This window comes from Bufo bufo, chromosome 3 (genome assembly GCF_905171765.1).
Source record: "Bufo bufo chromosome 3, aBufBuf1.1, whole genome shotgun sequence".
NCBI lineage: Eukaryota > Metazoa > Chordata > Amphibia > Anura > Bufonidae > Bufo > Bufo bufo.
The window spans coordinates 396959808-396976173 of record NC_053391.1 but is presented as its reverse complement, the minus strand read 5'-3'; the positions used below and the strand labels follow the sequence as shown (position 1 = coordinate 396976173).

The 16366-nt window shown below is 40.6% G+C and overlaps 1 protein-coding gene across 3 annotated transcripts in view; it reads left to right on the top strand.

The window, feature by feature from the left end:
- NIPSNAP2 (nipsnap homolog 2) overlaps positions 1-14849 on the top strand; it is a 59157-nt gene extending 44308 nt beyond the window's left edge. The window contains exons 7-11 of one of the 3 annotated variants that reach the window (XR_005777617.1): positions 5918-5949; positions 10774-10868; positions 11032-11115; positions 13181-14256; positions 14545-14849. Coding sequence is in view for 1 of the 3 variants with exons in the window: in XM_040424812.1 (XP_040280746.1) it covers positions 5918-5949; positions 10774-10868; positions 11032-11115; positions 13181-13245 (276 nt within the window). In the remaining 2 variants the exon portion in view is untranslated. Of the gene's footprint in view, positions 1-5917; positions 5950-10773; positions 10869-11031; positions 11116-13180; positions 14261-14541 lie in introns of those variants that run through there. The other 2 variants (XR_005777618.1, XM_040424812.1) reach the window with 2 other exon arrangements.
- The last annotated feature ends 1517 nt before the right edge of the window (positions 14850-16366 follow it).

Genomic DNA, 16366 nt, shown 5'->3' with positions numbered 1-16366 from the left:
TTCCGGCGCCCCAGGGGTTAATTGGAACGGGATTTCGGCTGAAATCCTTCAGCCGGCATCCTGTGACAACGCCAGGGGGGGTCATTTGACCCCCCCGTATCGGCGATCGCAGCAAACCGCAGGTCAATTCAGACCTGCGGTTTGCTGCGCTTTTTGCAGTTTCTGATCGCCGCGGTCCCTGACCGCGGCGATCAGAAACTTTAGCGTGGCTAAAATAAATATTTTTCACCCCCCCCTGCACCCCTGCACGATTTTATGCCGGAGGGTGGTGCGGGGGGGGTGTCGCATGCGGTGGGGGCGGTGCGGGAGGCGGGCGGTGCGGCAGGCGGGATCGCGATCCCCCGCCCGCCTCCCCATGAACGATCGTTGGCTTCTAGTGGTTGTACCAGGGTGCCAGCACATTGCTGGCACCCTGGTATAAACGGCTGACATGTGTGAAGATGTCAGCCGTTTAACCCTTTCCATACCGCGGTCCGTACGGACCGCTGTATGGAAAAAGTTAACTGTCATCGGTCAGGGAGCTCCCTCCCTCTCCATCGGGGGGCTGCTGTGCCTTTGCAGCCCCCCGATGGAGAGGGAGAGAGCCCCCAGAGAGCCCCCCTCAGCCCTGTGCTTACCCTTCCCCGTCTGCGAAGTTCTGAGCAGACGGGGAGGGTTCCCATGGCAACAGGACGCCTGCTCAGGCGTCCTGCTGTCCATGGTGCTGAACAGATCTGTGCTGAAAGCATAGATCTGTTCAGTGTAAGTAAAATACAGTACAGAACAATATATATTGTTCTGTACTGTATTATACAGACACCAGACCCACTGGATCTTCAAGAACCAAGTGGGTCTGGGTCAAAAAAATGTAAAAAAAAGTGAAAAAAGTTAAGATAAAAAAAAAACATTTATCACTGAATAAAAATTAAAAAAATAAAATAAACTACACATATTAGGTATCGCCGCGTCCGTAACGACCTGATCTATAAAATGGTCATGTTACTTTCCCCGCACGGTGAACGCCATAAAAATAAAAAAATAAAAACTATGAGAAAATTGAAATTTTGCCCACCTTACTTTCCAAAAAAGGTAATAAAAGTGATCAAAAAAGTCGCATGTACGCCAAAATAGTACCAATCAAACCGTCATCTCATCCCGCAAAAAATGAGACCCTACTCAAGATAATCGCCCAAAAGCTGAAAAAACTATGGCTCTTAGACTATGGAGACACTAAAACATGATTTTTTTTTTTTCAAAAATGAACTCATTCTGTAAAACTTACATAAATAAAAAAAAAGTATACATATTAGGTATCGCCGCGTCCGTATCGACCGGCTCTATAAAAATATCACATGACCTAACCCCTCAGATGACCACCGTAAAAAAATAAAAATAAAAACAGTCTAAAAAAAGCCATTTTTTGCCATCTTACGTCACAAAAAGTGTAATAGCAAGCGATCAAAAAGTCATATGCACCCCAAAATAGTGCCAATCAAACCGTCATCTCATCCCGCAAAAAATGAGACCCTACTCAAGATAATCGCCCAAAAACTGAAAAAACTATGGCTCTTAGAATATGGAGACACTAAAACATTTTTTTGGTTTTAAAAATGAAGTTATTGTATAAAACTTACATAAATAAAAAATAATGTATACATATTAGGTATCGCCGCGTCCGTGACAACCTGCTCTATAAAATTACCCCATGATCTAACCTGTCAGATGAATGTTGTAAATAACAAAAAAAAAAAACGTGCCAAAAAAGCTATTTCTTGTTACCTTGCTGCACAAAAAGTGTAATATAGAGCAACCAAAAATCATATGTACCCTAAACTAGTACTAAGAATACTGCCACCCTATCCCGTAGTTTCTAAAATGGAGTCACTTTTTTGGAGTTTCTACTCTAGGGGTGCATCAGGGGGTCTTCAAATGGGACATGGTGTCAAAAAAAACAGTCCAGCAAAATCTGCCTTCCAGAAACCGTATGGCATTCCTTTCCTTCTGCACCCTGCCGTGTGCCCGTACAGCGGTTTACGACCACATATGGGGTGTTTCTGTAAACTACAGAATAAGGGCCATAAATATTGAGTTTTGTTTGGCTGTTAACCCTTGCTTTGTAACTGGAAAAAAAAATTAAAATGGAAAATCTGCCAAAAATGTGAAATTTTGAAATTGTGTCTCTATTTTCCATTAAATCTTGTGCAACACCTAAAGGGTTAACAAAGTTTGTAAAATCAGTTTTGAATACCTTGAGGGGTGTAGTTTCTTAGATGGGGTCACTTTTATGGAGTTTCTACTCTAGGGGTGCATCAGGGGGGCTTCAAATGGGACATGGTGTCAAAAAACCAGTCCAGCAAAATCTGGCTTCCAAAAACCAAACGGCGCACCTTTCACTCTACGCCCCGCTGTGTGGCCGTACAGTAGTTTACGGCCACATATGGGGTGTTTCTGTAAATGGCAGAGTCAGGGCAATAAAGATACAATCTTGTTTGGCTGTTAACCCTTGCTTTGTTAGTGGAAAAAATGGGTTAAAATTGAAAATTAGGCAAAAAAATGAAATTCTCAAATTTCATCCCCATTTGCCAATAACTCTTGTGCAACACCTAAAGGGTTAACGACGTATGTAAAATCAGTTTTGAATACCTTGAGGGGTGTAGTTTCTTAGATGAGGTCACTTTTAGGGAGTTTCTCCTCTAGGGGTGCATCAGGGGGCTTCAAATGGGACATGGTGTCAAAAAACCAGTTTATAAAAATCAGCCTTCCAAAAACCAAACGGCGCACCTTTCACTCTACGCCCCGCTGTGTGGCCGTACAGTAGTTTATGGCCACATATTGGGTGTTTCTGTAAACGGCAGAGTCAGGGCAATAAAGATACAATCTTGTTTGGCTGTTAACCCTTGCTTTGTTAGTGGAAAAAATGGGTTAAAATGAAAAATTTGACAAAAATATGAAATTCTCAAATTTCCTCCCCATTTGCCAATAACTCTTGTGCAACACCTAAAGGGTTAACAATGTATGAAAAATCAGTTTTGAATACCTTGAGGGGTGTAGTTTCTTAGATGGGGTCATTTTTGGGTGGTTTCTATTATGTAAGCCTCGCAAAGTGACTTCAGACCTGAACTGGTCGCTAAAAATTGAGTTTTTGTAAATTTCTGAAAAATTTCAAGATTTGCTTCTAAACTTCTAAGCCTTATAACATCCCCAAAAAATAAAATATCATTCCCAAAACAATTCAAACATGAAGTAGACATATGGAGAATGTAAAGTCATCACAATTTTTTGGGGTATTACTATGTTTTACAGAAGTAGAGAAACTGAAACTTTGAAATTTGCTAATTTTTTTCAAATTTTTGGTAAATTAGGTATTTTTTTGTGCAAAAAAAAAAAATTTTTTGACTTCATTTTACCAGTGTCATGAAGTACAATATGTGACGAAAAAACAATCTCAGAATGGCCTGGATAAGTCAAAGCGTTTTAAAGTTATGAGCACTTAAAGTGACACTGGTCAGATTTGCAAAAAATGGCCTGGTCCTTAAGGTGAAAATGAGCCCGGTCCTTAAGGGGTTAAAGGGTAACTGTCATATTATTATTTTTTTTTTAATTAGATTTTTATTAGAGTTAGGCATGTATACCTGAGTTAGTCTGTCAATGATTGTCAAAAGATCTGTAATTACCTTCTAATAACAGCTTTCATTAATGTCTCCTGTCCGATTCCACTGCTCCCTTAAAAGACCGTTGCAAGGCTTGTCTGTCTTCCTTTTAGTATAAACAGAAGACAGAGGGGCGGTCCTTTACACTGCATGCCTGCATTAGGCTTCAGAGTGAGGAGGCGTGTCTCTTAGTAATCCAATCTGGCTGGCAGGGAGCTGCTGGCTACAGCAAGTGTGTATGGGAAGTGAGGAAAAGCAGTTTTGGCCTCAGAGAACTGGCAGAGGAGCCATCTTGAGAAGGTCCTCATATGGCAAATGTTTAAGCAGCCGTAACTAAGGGAAAAACGCAAGGAAAACAGTGGTATGTGAAGAAACTAAAGATTACTTTATGCATAATGCTACTGCAGCAGTAACATATACTAAAATAGATTTTTTTTTTTTTTTTTTTTTTTATGAAAACATGACAGTTACCCTTTAAGAGCTACAGAAACAAGGCTTCCCTTACATTTTGCAGTGTATGCAAGTTGGTGCATTGATGCAGTGTATGGCCCCAATTCTGTTGCAGGGGCTGTATAGCAGGTGCTGTTACTGCTCACTAGCTTAAAGGCTTGTCTCACTTCACCAATTGGCATTTATCATGTAGACAAATTTAATACAAGTCACTTACTAATGTTTTGTTATTGTCCATATTGCCTTTTTTGCTGTCTGGATTCATTTTTCCATCGCATTATACACTGATTGTTTCCACGGTTACGACCACCCTGCAATCCATCAGTGGGGGTCGTGCTTGCACACTATAAGAAAAAGCACCAGGTGGCCAGGGCCGTGGGAGCACACATAGGCTAGTGCTTTTTCCTATAGTCTGCAAGCACGACCACCACTGATGGAAACAAGCAGTGTATAATGTGATGGAAATATGAATCCAGCCAGAAAAGGAGGCAATATGGACAATTACACTACATTAGTAAGTACCTTGTAGTAACTTCCTCTACATAATAAATGCCATTTGCTAAAGTGAGACATCCCTTTAACAGCTCATGGATATGTTATAGATGTCTATATGCATGATCTGCATACTTTTTACCCAGATGCAGTAAATATTTTCCCACTATAATTGTATGACATGTTTGCTGTCTGAACGTTCCATACACTATACTTGCACTGTACTACTGATCTCATAAGCATCAGATAATCACTGATAATTAGTATATGTGCATGTTGAAACAATTTGCGTACAGTTGTGAAATGTTACATGGAATGTGTTTGCCTGGATTTTGGACACCTCAGCAATGCACAGCTCTGCTTTGTGCCGATACTGTGATGCCATGTACAGCAGCTACTGATTTTTGTGTTTAAAGGAGTTGCCCAGGATTTATTTTCCAAATTTGAATCCACTCGACTCTCCGCGCTACTGCAGCTCCCTTCCTCTCTTCACTTGTCCTCCTGTCCCCGGACAGGGTCACATGTGCGGCTGCAGCCAATGACTAGTCTAAGCGGTGATGTGTACCTAGGCGGCATGTCGCAGATGTGTCTCATGCCACTTGGGGACAAGTCACCACTGAGGCCCGTTATCGGCTGCAGTAGTGCAAATGACCGTGTACATTTGGAAGTTGACAGACTGGAACCAGAATACCAGTGAAGGGAGGCCAGAGCGGAGCGGTGAGCAGTAGGGGAGTATGGATTTCTCCCCAGGTATTTTGGACGGAAGTGAAAATTTAAAAAAAGAATCCTGGAAACCTCGTTTTGTCACTTCAAAAATGGCATTTATTATGTAAAGAATTTTTAATACAAGGCACTTACTAATGTATTGTTATTGTCCATATTACCTCCTTTGCTCGCTGGATTAATTTTTCCATCACACTATACACTGCTCGTTTCCATGGTTCCGACCACCCTGTAATCCATCAGCACTGGCCGTGCTTGCATACTTAAAAAAGGAAACAGGACTATGCGCGCTCCCACGGTTCCGGTCACCAGAGAGGCAGACCTTTTTTCCTATAGTGTGCAAGCATGACTACCACTGATGGATTGCAGGGTGGTCTGTGACCATGGAAACGAGCAGAGTATAATGTGATGGAAATATGAATCCAGCCAGCAAAGGAAGCAATATGGATAATAACAATACATTAGGAAGTGGCTTGTATTAACTTCCTCTACATGATAAATGCCACTTACTGAAGTGAGACAACCCCTTTAAGCCTTCCGCCTAATTTAGATTGAATTGTTAGTACTGCCCTCTTAAAACTTTCCATTTTGCTACATGGGACATGCTTTTGTTTCTTTTCCAGCCTGGAACCATGATTGAATGGGGTAACCACTGGTAAGGACACAACACATTGGACCAATAATTGCTATTCAAAAACTTGTAAAAATGTTTGTCTTAGGCCTCATGCATACAACAGTATTTTTTCACGGTCCGCGAAACGGGGTTCCATTGTTCCGTGATCCGTGTCCGTTTTTTTTTTTTTTCGTGTGTCTTCCTTGATTTTTGGAGGATCACCAGATATGAAAAGTGAAAAAAAAAATCTAAGTCAAGTTTGCCTTGAAAATGATAGGAAAAAAACGGACATGGACGCGGATGACAATCTTGTGTGCCTCCGTGTTTTTTCACGGACCCATTGACTTGAATGGGTCTGCGAACCGTTGTCCATGAAAAAAATAGGACAGGTCCCGTTTTTTTTTCACGGACTGGAAACACGGATCAGGATGACAAATGGTGCATTTTCCGAGTTTTCAACTGACCCATTGAAAGTCAATGGGTCCGCCGAAAATCACGGAAAACGGAACAACGGACACGGAACCCAACAACGGTCGTGTGCATGAGGCCTTAAAGAGGATTTACAGCCAGAGCATAACATTGGCCATTTATTAGTAAATCAGAAGTTGGGGCATCAGCCACAACTTTTACGTTTCTTTTACGTACACTGCCATGTTTGTATTCAGTTGCAGTCACCATTTATGGCAAATTAGAAGTGTAGCCATATTGTTTTTCACTTTAAATTAGCCTTGTGGAAACTCCTAATTAGGCTGCATTTACACGACCATGGGACTGCCGTGCCCATCTTGCGAACCGCAAACCATTAGTTTGCTAAACCCGGGCACCAGCCAAGTGCATCCTCGCATTGCGGTGCGGAGCCTTTGACTTCAATGGGTCAGCGAACCGCAAGATATGGCAAAAAATAGGACATGTCCTATCTATTGTGCTGTGGAGGCAGAGACTCAGAAGCACTTCTATATGTTTCCGTCTGCTTCCCGGACAGTTGTGGTCCGCAACACAGGCGCAGTCGTCCCACTGTCATATGAATGCACCGCTAGGCTACATCATGCTTCTCATGTGTAGACAGGGAGAGCTCCCAGCACATGTGTCTTTGGCCCTCATCAATAATTGTTGGCTTATCACAAAAAGGGTGTAGAATGCTGTTTCGACACAATGGTAGCCAGTTAGATACCATGATATGCATTTTTGAGAAGCTACTACAAAAATGCTAATTATAAGAGGCAAATAGGCTACTGCTTAGGCCAGTGATACACATCAGATAGCTGTCACCTGAATGCTTGTTCAGCTGACACCTACCTCTCCCGATTGTCCCATACACATTAAAATCCAAATGCCCAAGCCTTATCCCCTTCGCTCTTGGGGAACAGTTGGAGGCTCCCATAGACATGACTGAGCCCCACAGAAAATTTTAGAACGGCATTATACATCCATCTTGTAAATTATTGTAGCCTGTATTGCACATCCATCTTATAAATTATTGTAGCCTGTAGTACACATCATCTTATAAATTATTGTAGCTTGTAGTACACATTCATCTTATAAATTATTGCAGCCTGTAGTATACATACATCTTATAAATTATTGTAGCCTGTAGTACACATCATCTTATAAATTATTGTAGCCTGTAGTATACATACATCTTATAAATTATTGTAGCCTGTAGTACACATCATCTTATAAATTATTGTAGCCTGTATTATACATCCATCTTATAAATTATTGTAGCCTGTATATACATACATCTTCTAAATTATTGTAGCCTGTATATACATCCATCTTATAAATTATTGTAGCCTGTAGTACACATCCATCTTATAAATTATTGTAGCCTGTAGTATACATCCATCTTATAAATTATTGTAGCCTGTATTACACATACATCTTATAAATTATTGTAGCCTGTAGTATACATACATCTTATAAATTATTGCAGCCTGTAGTACACATCCATGTTATAAATTATTGTAGCCTGTAGTACACATCCATGTTATAAATTATTGTAGCCTGTATATACATACATCTTCTAAATTATTGTAGCCTGTATATACATCCATCTTATAAATTATTGTAGCCTGTAGTACACATACATCTTATAAATTATTGTAGCCTGTAGTATACATCCATCTTATAAATTATTGTAGCCTGTATATACATACATCTTATAAATTATTGTAGCCTGTAGTATACATACATCTTATAAATTATTGTAGCCTGTATATACATCCATGTTATAAATTATTGTAGCCTGTAGTACACATCCATGTTATAAATTATTGTAGCCTGTAGTATACATCCATGTTATAAATTATTGTAGCCTGTATATACATACATCTTCTAAATTATTGTAGCCTGTATTACACATCCATCTTATAAATTATTGTAGCCTGTAGTATACATCCATGTTATAAATTATTGTAGCCTGTAGTACACATACATCTTCTAAATTATTGTAGCCTGTATTACACATCCATCTTATAAATTATTGTAGCCTGTATATACATCCATCTTATAAATTATTGTAGCCTGTAGTACACATCCATCTTATAAATTATTGTAGCCTGTAGTATACATCCATCTTATAAATTATTGTAGCCTGTAGTATACATACATCTTATAAATTATTGCAGCCTGTAGTATACATCCATCTTATAAATTATTGTAGCCTGTATTTACATCCATCTTATAAATTATTGTAGCCTGTAGTACACATCCATCTTATAAATTATTGTAGCCTGTAGTACACATCCATCTTATAAATTATTGTAGCCTGTAGTATACATACATCTTATAAATTATTGCAGCCTGTAGTATACATCCATCTTATAAATTATTGCAGCCTGTAGTACACATCCATCTCAAAAATTATTGTAGCCTGTAGTATACATCCATCTTATAAATTATTGTAGCCTGTAGTACACATCCATGTTATAAATTATTGTAGCCTGTAGTATACATCCATGTTATAAATTATTGTAGCCTGTAGTACACATCATCTTATAAATTATTGTAGCCTGTATATACATCCATCTTATAAATTATTGTAGCCTGTAGTACACATCATCTTATAAATTATTGCAGCCTGTAGTACACATCCATGTTATAAATTATTGTAGCCTGTAGTATACATCCATGTTATAAATTATTGTAGCCTGTAGTATACATCCATGTTATAAATTATTGTAGCCTGTATATACATACATCTTCTAAATTATTGTAGCCTGTATTACACATCCATCTTATAAATTATTGTAGCCTGTAGTACACATCATCTTATAAATTATTGCAGCCTGTAGTATACATCCATCTTATAAATTATTGCAGCCTGTAGTACACATCCATCTTATAAATTATTGTAGCCTGTAGTATACATCCATCTTATAAATTATTGTAGCCTGTAGTATACATCCATCTTATAAATTATTGTAGCCTGTAGTATACATCCATCTTATAAATTATTGTAGCCTGTATATACATACATCTTATAAATTATTGTAGCCTGTAGTATACATACATCTTATAAATTATTGTAGCCTGTATATACATCCATGTTATAAATTATTGTAGCCTGTAGTACACATCCATGTTATAAATTATTGTAGCCTGTAGTATACATCCATGTTATAAATTATTGTAGCCTGTATATACATACATCTTCTAAATTATTGTAGCCTGTATTACACATCCATCTTATAAATTATTGTAGCCTGTAGTATACATCCATGTTATAAATTATTGTAGCCTGTAGTACACATACATCTTCTAAATTATTGTAGCCTGTATTACACATCCATCTTATAAATTATTGTAGCCTGTATATACATCCATCTTATAAATTATTGTAGCCTGTAGTACACATCCATCTTATAAATTATTGTAGCCTGTAGTATACATCCATCTTATAAATTATTGTAGCCTGTAGTATACATACATCTTATAAATTATTGCAGCCTGTAGTATACATCCATCTTATAAATTATTGTAGCCTGTATTTACATCCATCTTATAAATTATTGTAGCCTGTAGTACACATCCATCTTATAAATTATTGTAGCCTGTAGTACACATCCATCTTATAAATTATTGTAGCCTGTAGTATACATACATCTTATAAATTATTGCAGCCTGTAGTATACATCCATCTTATAAATTATTGCAGCCTGTAGTACACATCCATCTCAAAAATTATTGTAGCCTGTAGTATACATCCATCTTATAAATTATTGTAGCCTGTAGTACACATCCATGTTATAAATTATTGTAGCCTGTAGTATACATCCATGTTATAAATTATTGTAGCCTGTAGTACACATCATCTTATAAATTATTGTAGCCTGTATATACATCCATCTTATAAATTATTGTAGCCTGTAGTACACATCATCTTATAAATTATTGCAGCCTGTAGTACACATCCATGTTATAAATTATTGTAGCCTGTAGTATACATCCATGTTATAAATTATTGTAGCCTGTAGTATACATCCATGTTATAAATTATTGTAGCCTGTATATACATACATCTTCTAAATTATTGTAGCCTGTATTACACATCCATCTTATAAATTATTGTAGCCTGTAGTACACATCATCTTATAAATTATTGCAGCCTGTAGTATACATCCATCTTATAAATTATTGCAGCCTGTAGTACACATCCATCTTATAAATTATTGTAGCCTGTAGTATACATCCATCTTATAAATTATTGTAGCCTGTAGTATACATCCATCTTATAAATTATTGTAGCCTGTATTATATTTGATAAAAGACCCACGTTTGTGCTTTTTGGCAGTATGTTAGTGATTGATATGCAGTTGGTAAATGCCTGTTTTAGTATGACCTGTGCGGTTTGTTTCTGTGTCTCAGGGCTCGTGCAATTCGATATCGGCAGGACGGTAGTGAAGCTGTAGCTGGATTTTTCTCGCAGATTGGACAGCTATACATGGTCCACCATTTGTGGGGTAAAATATATATATGTATAGTCTTTCTTCTGCCAAAAGGACCAACACTTTAAAAGTGCTGGATTTTCTATCTACATGATGTGGGCCATAAGCTCCATACTGCAGTAATTAATGCAATATTTGGTAACATGGTTCTTAGCTATCTCTGTCCTTTTTATTGTAGCATACAGTGATCTGCAGTCCAGGGATGACATAAGGAACTCGGCCTGGCAGAAAGATGGCTGGGATGAATGTGTCTACTACACAGGTACCACACACACATCTCATTTATGGACTTGACAGTCCAAGATCTGGAAAATCTTAGATTCTAAGTGAGCATTTAGTTAGTATTATTTTGAAAGTGGAAAAGCTGTACTCTTTGGACAGATTTCTGAAGACTGGCTGCAATGGGATTGGTTGCTATTAGCAATAAAGACAGTTTGATAAATCTACCCTTTGTTTCCAAGCTATGTTCCTTTTTTTTAGCAGAATTCCAGCTAGGTTACCTTACCAAATAGAAGACTCCAAGGGGGCATTCACATGTAATGTATTTTCGGTCTGCATCCAATCCATATTTTTTGCGGATCTGATGCGGACCCATTCATTTCATTGGGGTCGCAAAAGATACGTATAGCACACAATGTTCTGTCTGCATCCATATGTCTCTTCCACGGGTCCGCAAAAAAGATACAACGTGCTATCGTTGTCTGTTTTGCGGACAAGAGTAGACATTACTGACAAAGGGAAAGATGTGCTGATCCACAAAAAGAACAACGCACATGGCCAATGTTCGTGTTTTGCAGACCACAAAATGGATTTGGTCGTGTAAATGCCCTCTAGGAGAAAGAGCTCCATTCTGCTCAGATTTTATAAGTTTAAGCTAAATGCACAGCACCGGCCATTTGCAATATTATGTAATTCGGTGAGTCTTTCATAATGTGCTAGGCTGTCTACCACTGGCCTAGCACTGTACACTGTGGTACTAGCACTATATATTATGGTGCAGCTTCCCAGTATTCACAGCTGTGAGAGCCAGTGCATAGGAATTCTGTGGCCAGATTCACGTCTGCAGCAGAAGTTGTGTTATTAGATTGCGGCAAAAATGCAGGACAAAATGCCGCAACAGGCCGCCTCACTCAGGTACAAGAGTAGGCATTACTGACAAAGGGCAGGACGTGCTGATCCGCAAAAAGAACGCACGTGGCCAATGTCTGTGTTTGTGGAGCACAAAACGGATACGGTCGTGTGAACGCCCTCTAGGAGACAGAGCTCCATTCTGCTCACATTTTAAAAGTTTAAAGGGAGTCTGTCACCAGCATTTCACTTTTTTAACCCTTCCCACAGCTCCCTAGCATGCTTACAGTTAATAAAAACGTTACCTCTGGCATCAATCCTGGACTTATAGAACCCTCAAAAACGATCTTTATAAGATATGCACTCGCAAGTGCCCAGGGGCGGCATTGCTCTCTTTGGTGCCCTGCTTGCTCAGCCTTCTCATTGCGTCCCCCCGCCCCTTACTACCCTCTGACCGCCCATCCTTTCCCTCTGACCGCCTTTGTACTAATTTGTTGTTCTGCTGATATCCCGCGTCTGCGCACTCATTCCTTTGGCCGGCGCATGCACACTGCGAAGCTCATTCCTTGTACGGCATCACAGTAACTATTGCGCATGCGCCGGCTAACGATGCGAAAACACAACAAAGGAGGCGGTCCATCGGCATCGTTAGCCGGCGCATGCGCAATAGTTACTGTGATGCCGTACACGGAATGGGCATCGCAGTGCTCATGCGCCGGCCAAAGGAATGAGTGCGCAGACGCGGGATATCGGCAGAATAACAAATTAGTACAAAGGCGGTCAGAGGGAAAGGATGGGCGGGCGGAGGGTAGGAAGGGGCGGGGGGACGCAATGAGAAGGCTGAGCAAGCAGGGCACCTAAGAGAGCAACGCCGCCCTGGGCACTTGCGAGCCCTCATTTGCATATCTTAAAAAAGATCGTTCTATAAGTCCAGGATTGATGCCAGAGGTAACGTTTTTATTAACTGTAAGCATGCTAGGGAGCTGTGGGAAGGGTTAAAAAAGTGAAATGCTGGTGACAGACTCCCTTTAAGCTAAATGCACAGCACCGGCCATTTGCAATATTTGGTATATTATGTCTAAGGTGCTGCTGGTCAGTCATCCCTCGGATGTTCTCAGGGGAATAATGTCATCCCCATTCAGTGCATTCATTTGTAAAAAGTCGGAGTACACTGTGCTAGTCAGTTTATACCAACAGATGTATTAGTTCAAACTTCATGCCACATTGAAATCCTACACTAACTGCTTCATTCGTTTCAGTCCCTCTCATACAGGAGATGGACTCCAGGATTATGATCCCATTGAAGATTTCTCCACTCAAGTAATGCACACAGTGTCTATACCCACATTTCAAAGAGTGGCAAACCTTTCGGTCAATGACGTCATCGATGAATGATCACATTTGGGCTCCACGTGGATAATTCAGAACATAGCTATTCCTATGGGCAATTCATGGATTGTTTTAATCTCCCTAAGAATATTGATTTGGGTATACTCCCTCCTGTAATTATGGTCTGGTAAGCATTGCTTAGCAAAGTGGTGGTGATAACTTACTGAGTAGGTTGACCTTGTGTGACGCCACCTTTATGCTGCACATGTTATGTGCAGCCCTCTGAAGTAGTCAGTAGGCATTTGAGTCTCCCACAATGTGCTAGGCCAATGACGCCCAACCTGCAGCCCTCCAGCTGTTAGAAAACTACAACTCCCACGATGGCCTACTGTAGGCTGATCGCTGTAAGCTGTCCGGGCATGCTGGGAGTTGTAGTTTTGCAACAGCTGGAGGGCCGCAGGTTAAGCATTCCTATGCTAGGCTGTCTACCACTGGCCTAGCACTGTACACTGTGGTACTAGCGCTATATTATGGTGCAGCTTCCCAGTATTCACAGCTGTGAGAGCCAGTGCATAGGAATTCTATGGCCAGGGTCAAATCTGCGGCAGAGGTTCCGTTATTAGATTGTGGCAAAAATGCAGGACAAAATGCCGCAACAGACTGCCTCACTCAGGTACATGGGGGGAGCTTTACAAAGCTGTTCCATTCAAAATTACATGTTTGGTAGAATATGATGGTTCACAACCTTCCTGAAACATTGAGATCTGATATTGGCAAGCCATAGGTTAACTGGATTCCAACCTGGCTAGTAGGAGGTGGCTTATGAAGGACAAACTCACAAAGGAATGATGGATAACAGACTCCAGTATGTTTATGTCCACTGATGCTCTACACAAAAAATAAAATGTAATTTTTGGGGTAAATTGCCATAAAATAACTAGATGTATTATACTGTATTGCGTTGTACACAGAATAACCACACATAAATAAATATATAATGCTTAAAGTGTCATTTTTGGGCCCCAAAATGATATGCTGCCTGTTGTTTTTTTTACAGTGCCCAGATTTCCATTCTTCTAAGGCTGCATTCACACGTCCGTGGAACACGGTCCGTGTGATACCGGCCTGGATTTCTTCTGAGTGCAGGAGCGCACGGCGTCATTGGTTGCTATGACGCCGTGCGCTTCCTGCTGCCGCCGCTGTACAGTGATACACTGGTATAGATCATACCATCTTATTACTGTACTGCGGCGTCATAGCAACAAATGACGCCGTGCGCTCCTGCAGTCAGAAGAAGTCCAGGCCGGTATCACACGGACCGTGTTCCACGGACATGTGAATGCAGCCTAATACAGAGCTTTTAATATTCTGTATAGCCATAAATTTGAAAGATAACATGCTGGCTATCTACAGCCACCACTAGAGGCTGCATGGGAGCTTACTTCAATCAAAATAGTATGGATGGAGTTACTGAGCTCCCTCTAGTGGCGCCTGCTGGTAATCTGCATTTTGGGGGAGATTTATTATCTCCCTTGCGCCAGCAAAGTGGCTTTAAAAAGTTGAAAGCTGTGTGTTTGCACCTTTTTAAATGCAACTTTTTCCTTTTTTTTTTTAAAGGTCACAAGTGTCTCTTTTTATGCCGCCCTTGCCACTTTTTCAAAAAGGGGCATGGCCAACAGCGGACACATTTATCTTCATTTACACCAGTTTTTTTGTTGCAAATAAAGCCAGAAATCTATGATGGCTCAGAGCTGTTGTAGATTTCTGATTGGGTGCACTGCCAGAGACTGCACCTAATTTATGACCAGGTGTGCGCCTCATCATAAATGTGGCGCATCTTCCAACAATGCAGGGGATATCAAGGCAGGCGTAGAAAGCGCATGTGTTGATAAATCTCCCCCTTTATGTTTTCAATCTGTCTATGAAGGGACATAGGAGGTCTGTATCAGAAGAACAAATATATAGATTAAGAAATAATGAGCAGATTTTTTATTTATTTTTTTTAAAGTCCCCTTCGCTGATGGAGGGGCGCGTGAGTAGACACAGCCTCCATGGAGTAACACTGTACATGCACATTGCCATGCAGTGTTCCTGGAGGCAGCTGATGAACTGGTGTACAGTAATGACCAGTTCGCATTGTTCGCCCGTGAACACATGCGGGCTGCCATCTTTTCTCACAAGTCCAGCAAGGCACAGGTAAGCCCTTGCCTGTGCCTGTGCTGCGAGCCGGTCTGAAACAAATGCGGTCAGCGGGAGCAGGCAGTTCCGAGAACAGCCCGATGAAGGCCCTCTGAAGGCTGTTCTCGGAACTGCTTGCTCCCGGTGACCGCATTTGATTTCAGACCGGCTCGCGCACAGGTAAGGGCTTATCTGTGCCTCGCCAGACTTGTGAGAAAAGATGGCAGCCCGCATGTGTTCGCGGGCGAACAATGCGAACTGGCCATCACTGCTGGTGTAGTCTTTCCATCAGCAGCCATATTTGGGGGAGGATTGTCAGCTGTCAGCACAAGGGACTGGCACTGCCTAGAAGGGAACAGCAACACAGAAGCCCTTCTTACAGCCTATTAGTAGGTTGATTATAGCACTGTTTCCAGCACATTTCATAAAGTTAGCCAATCCCTTTAAACCTCCTGCCCTGAGGAATACAAACCCTATATGCGGTAGCCTGTATTCAGTAAATGTAGTCACGGCAGGACTTGCCACAGCTTATTGACTGCCCTGTCGAGCAGAACACAGGTGTTTTCTCCTACTTTTTAAAATTTGCAACCACTTTGCTGCATCAATGCACTACAAGTCTCTCCACTCCTCAACAGAATTACATTCAGACAGCTTATAATTTAATAGCGCTTTTCCAGGTCTTCTATATTGATGGTGTATTCTCAGGATAGGCCATCAGTAGGTGATCAGTTGGGGGTCTGACACCAGGCCACCCCGACAATCTCCTGTTTGAAGAGGCCTCGGCACGCTAGCGAGCTCTGTGGCCTCCTTGCAGGGACCCTCTGTTCCATTGCTTTATCTAGTGTATCTGTTACCAATAAAATAAAATAAAATTTGCGTGGTGTTAAAAAGTTACAGATAATTTTCTTTGTGTAATTTAATTTGTATACAGGTCATGC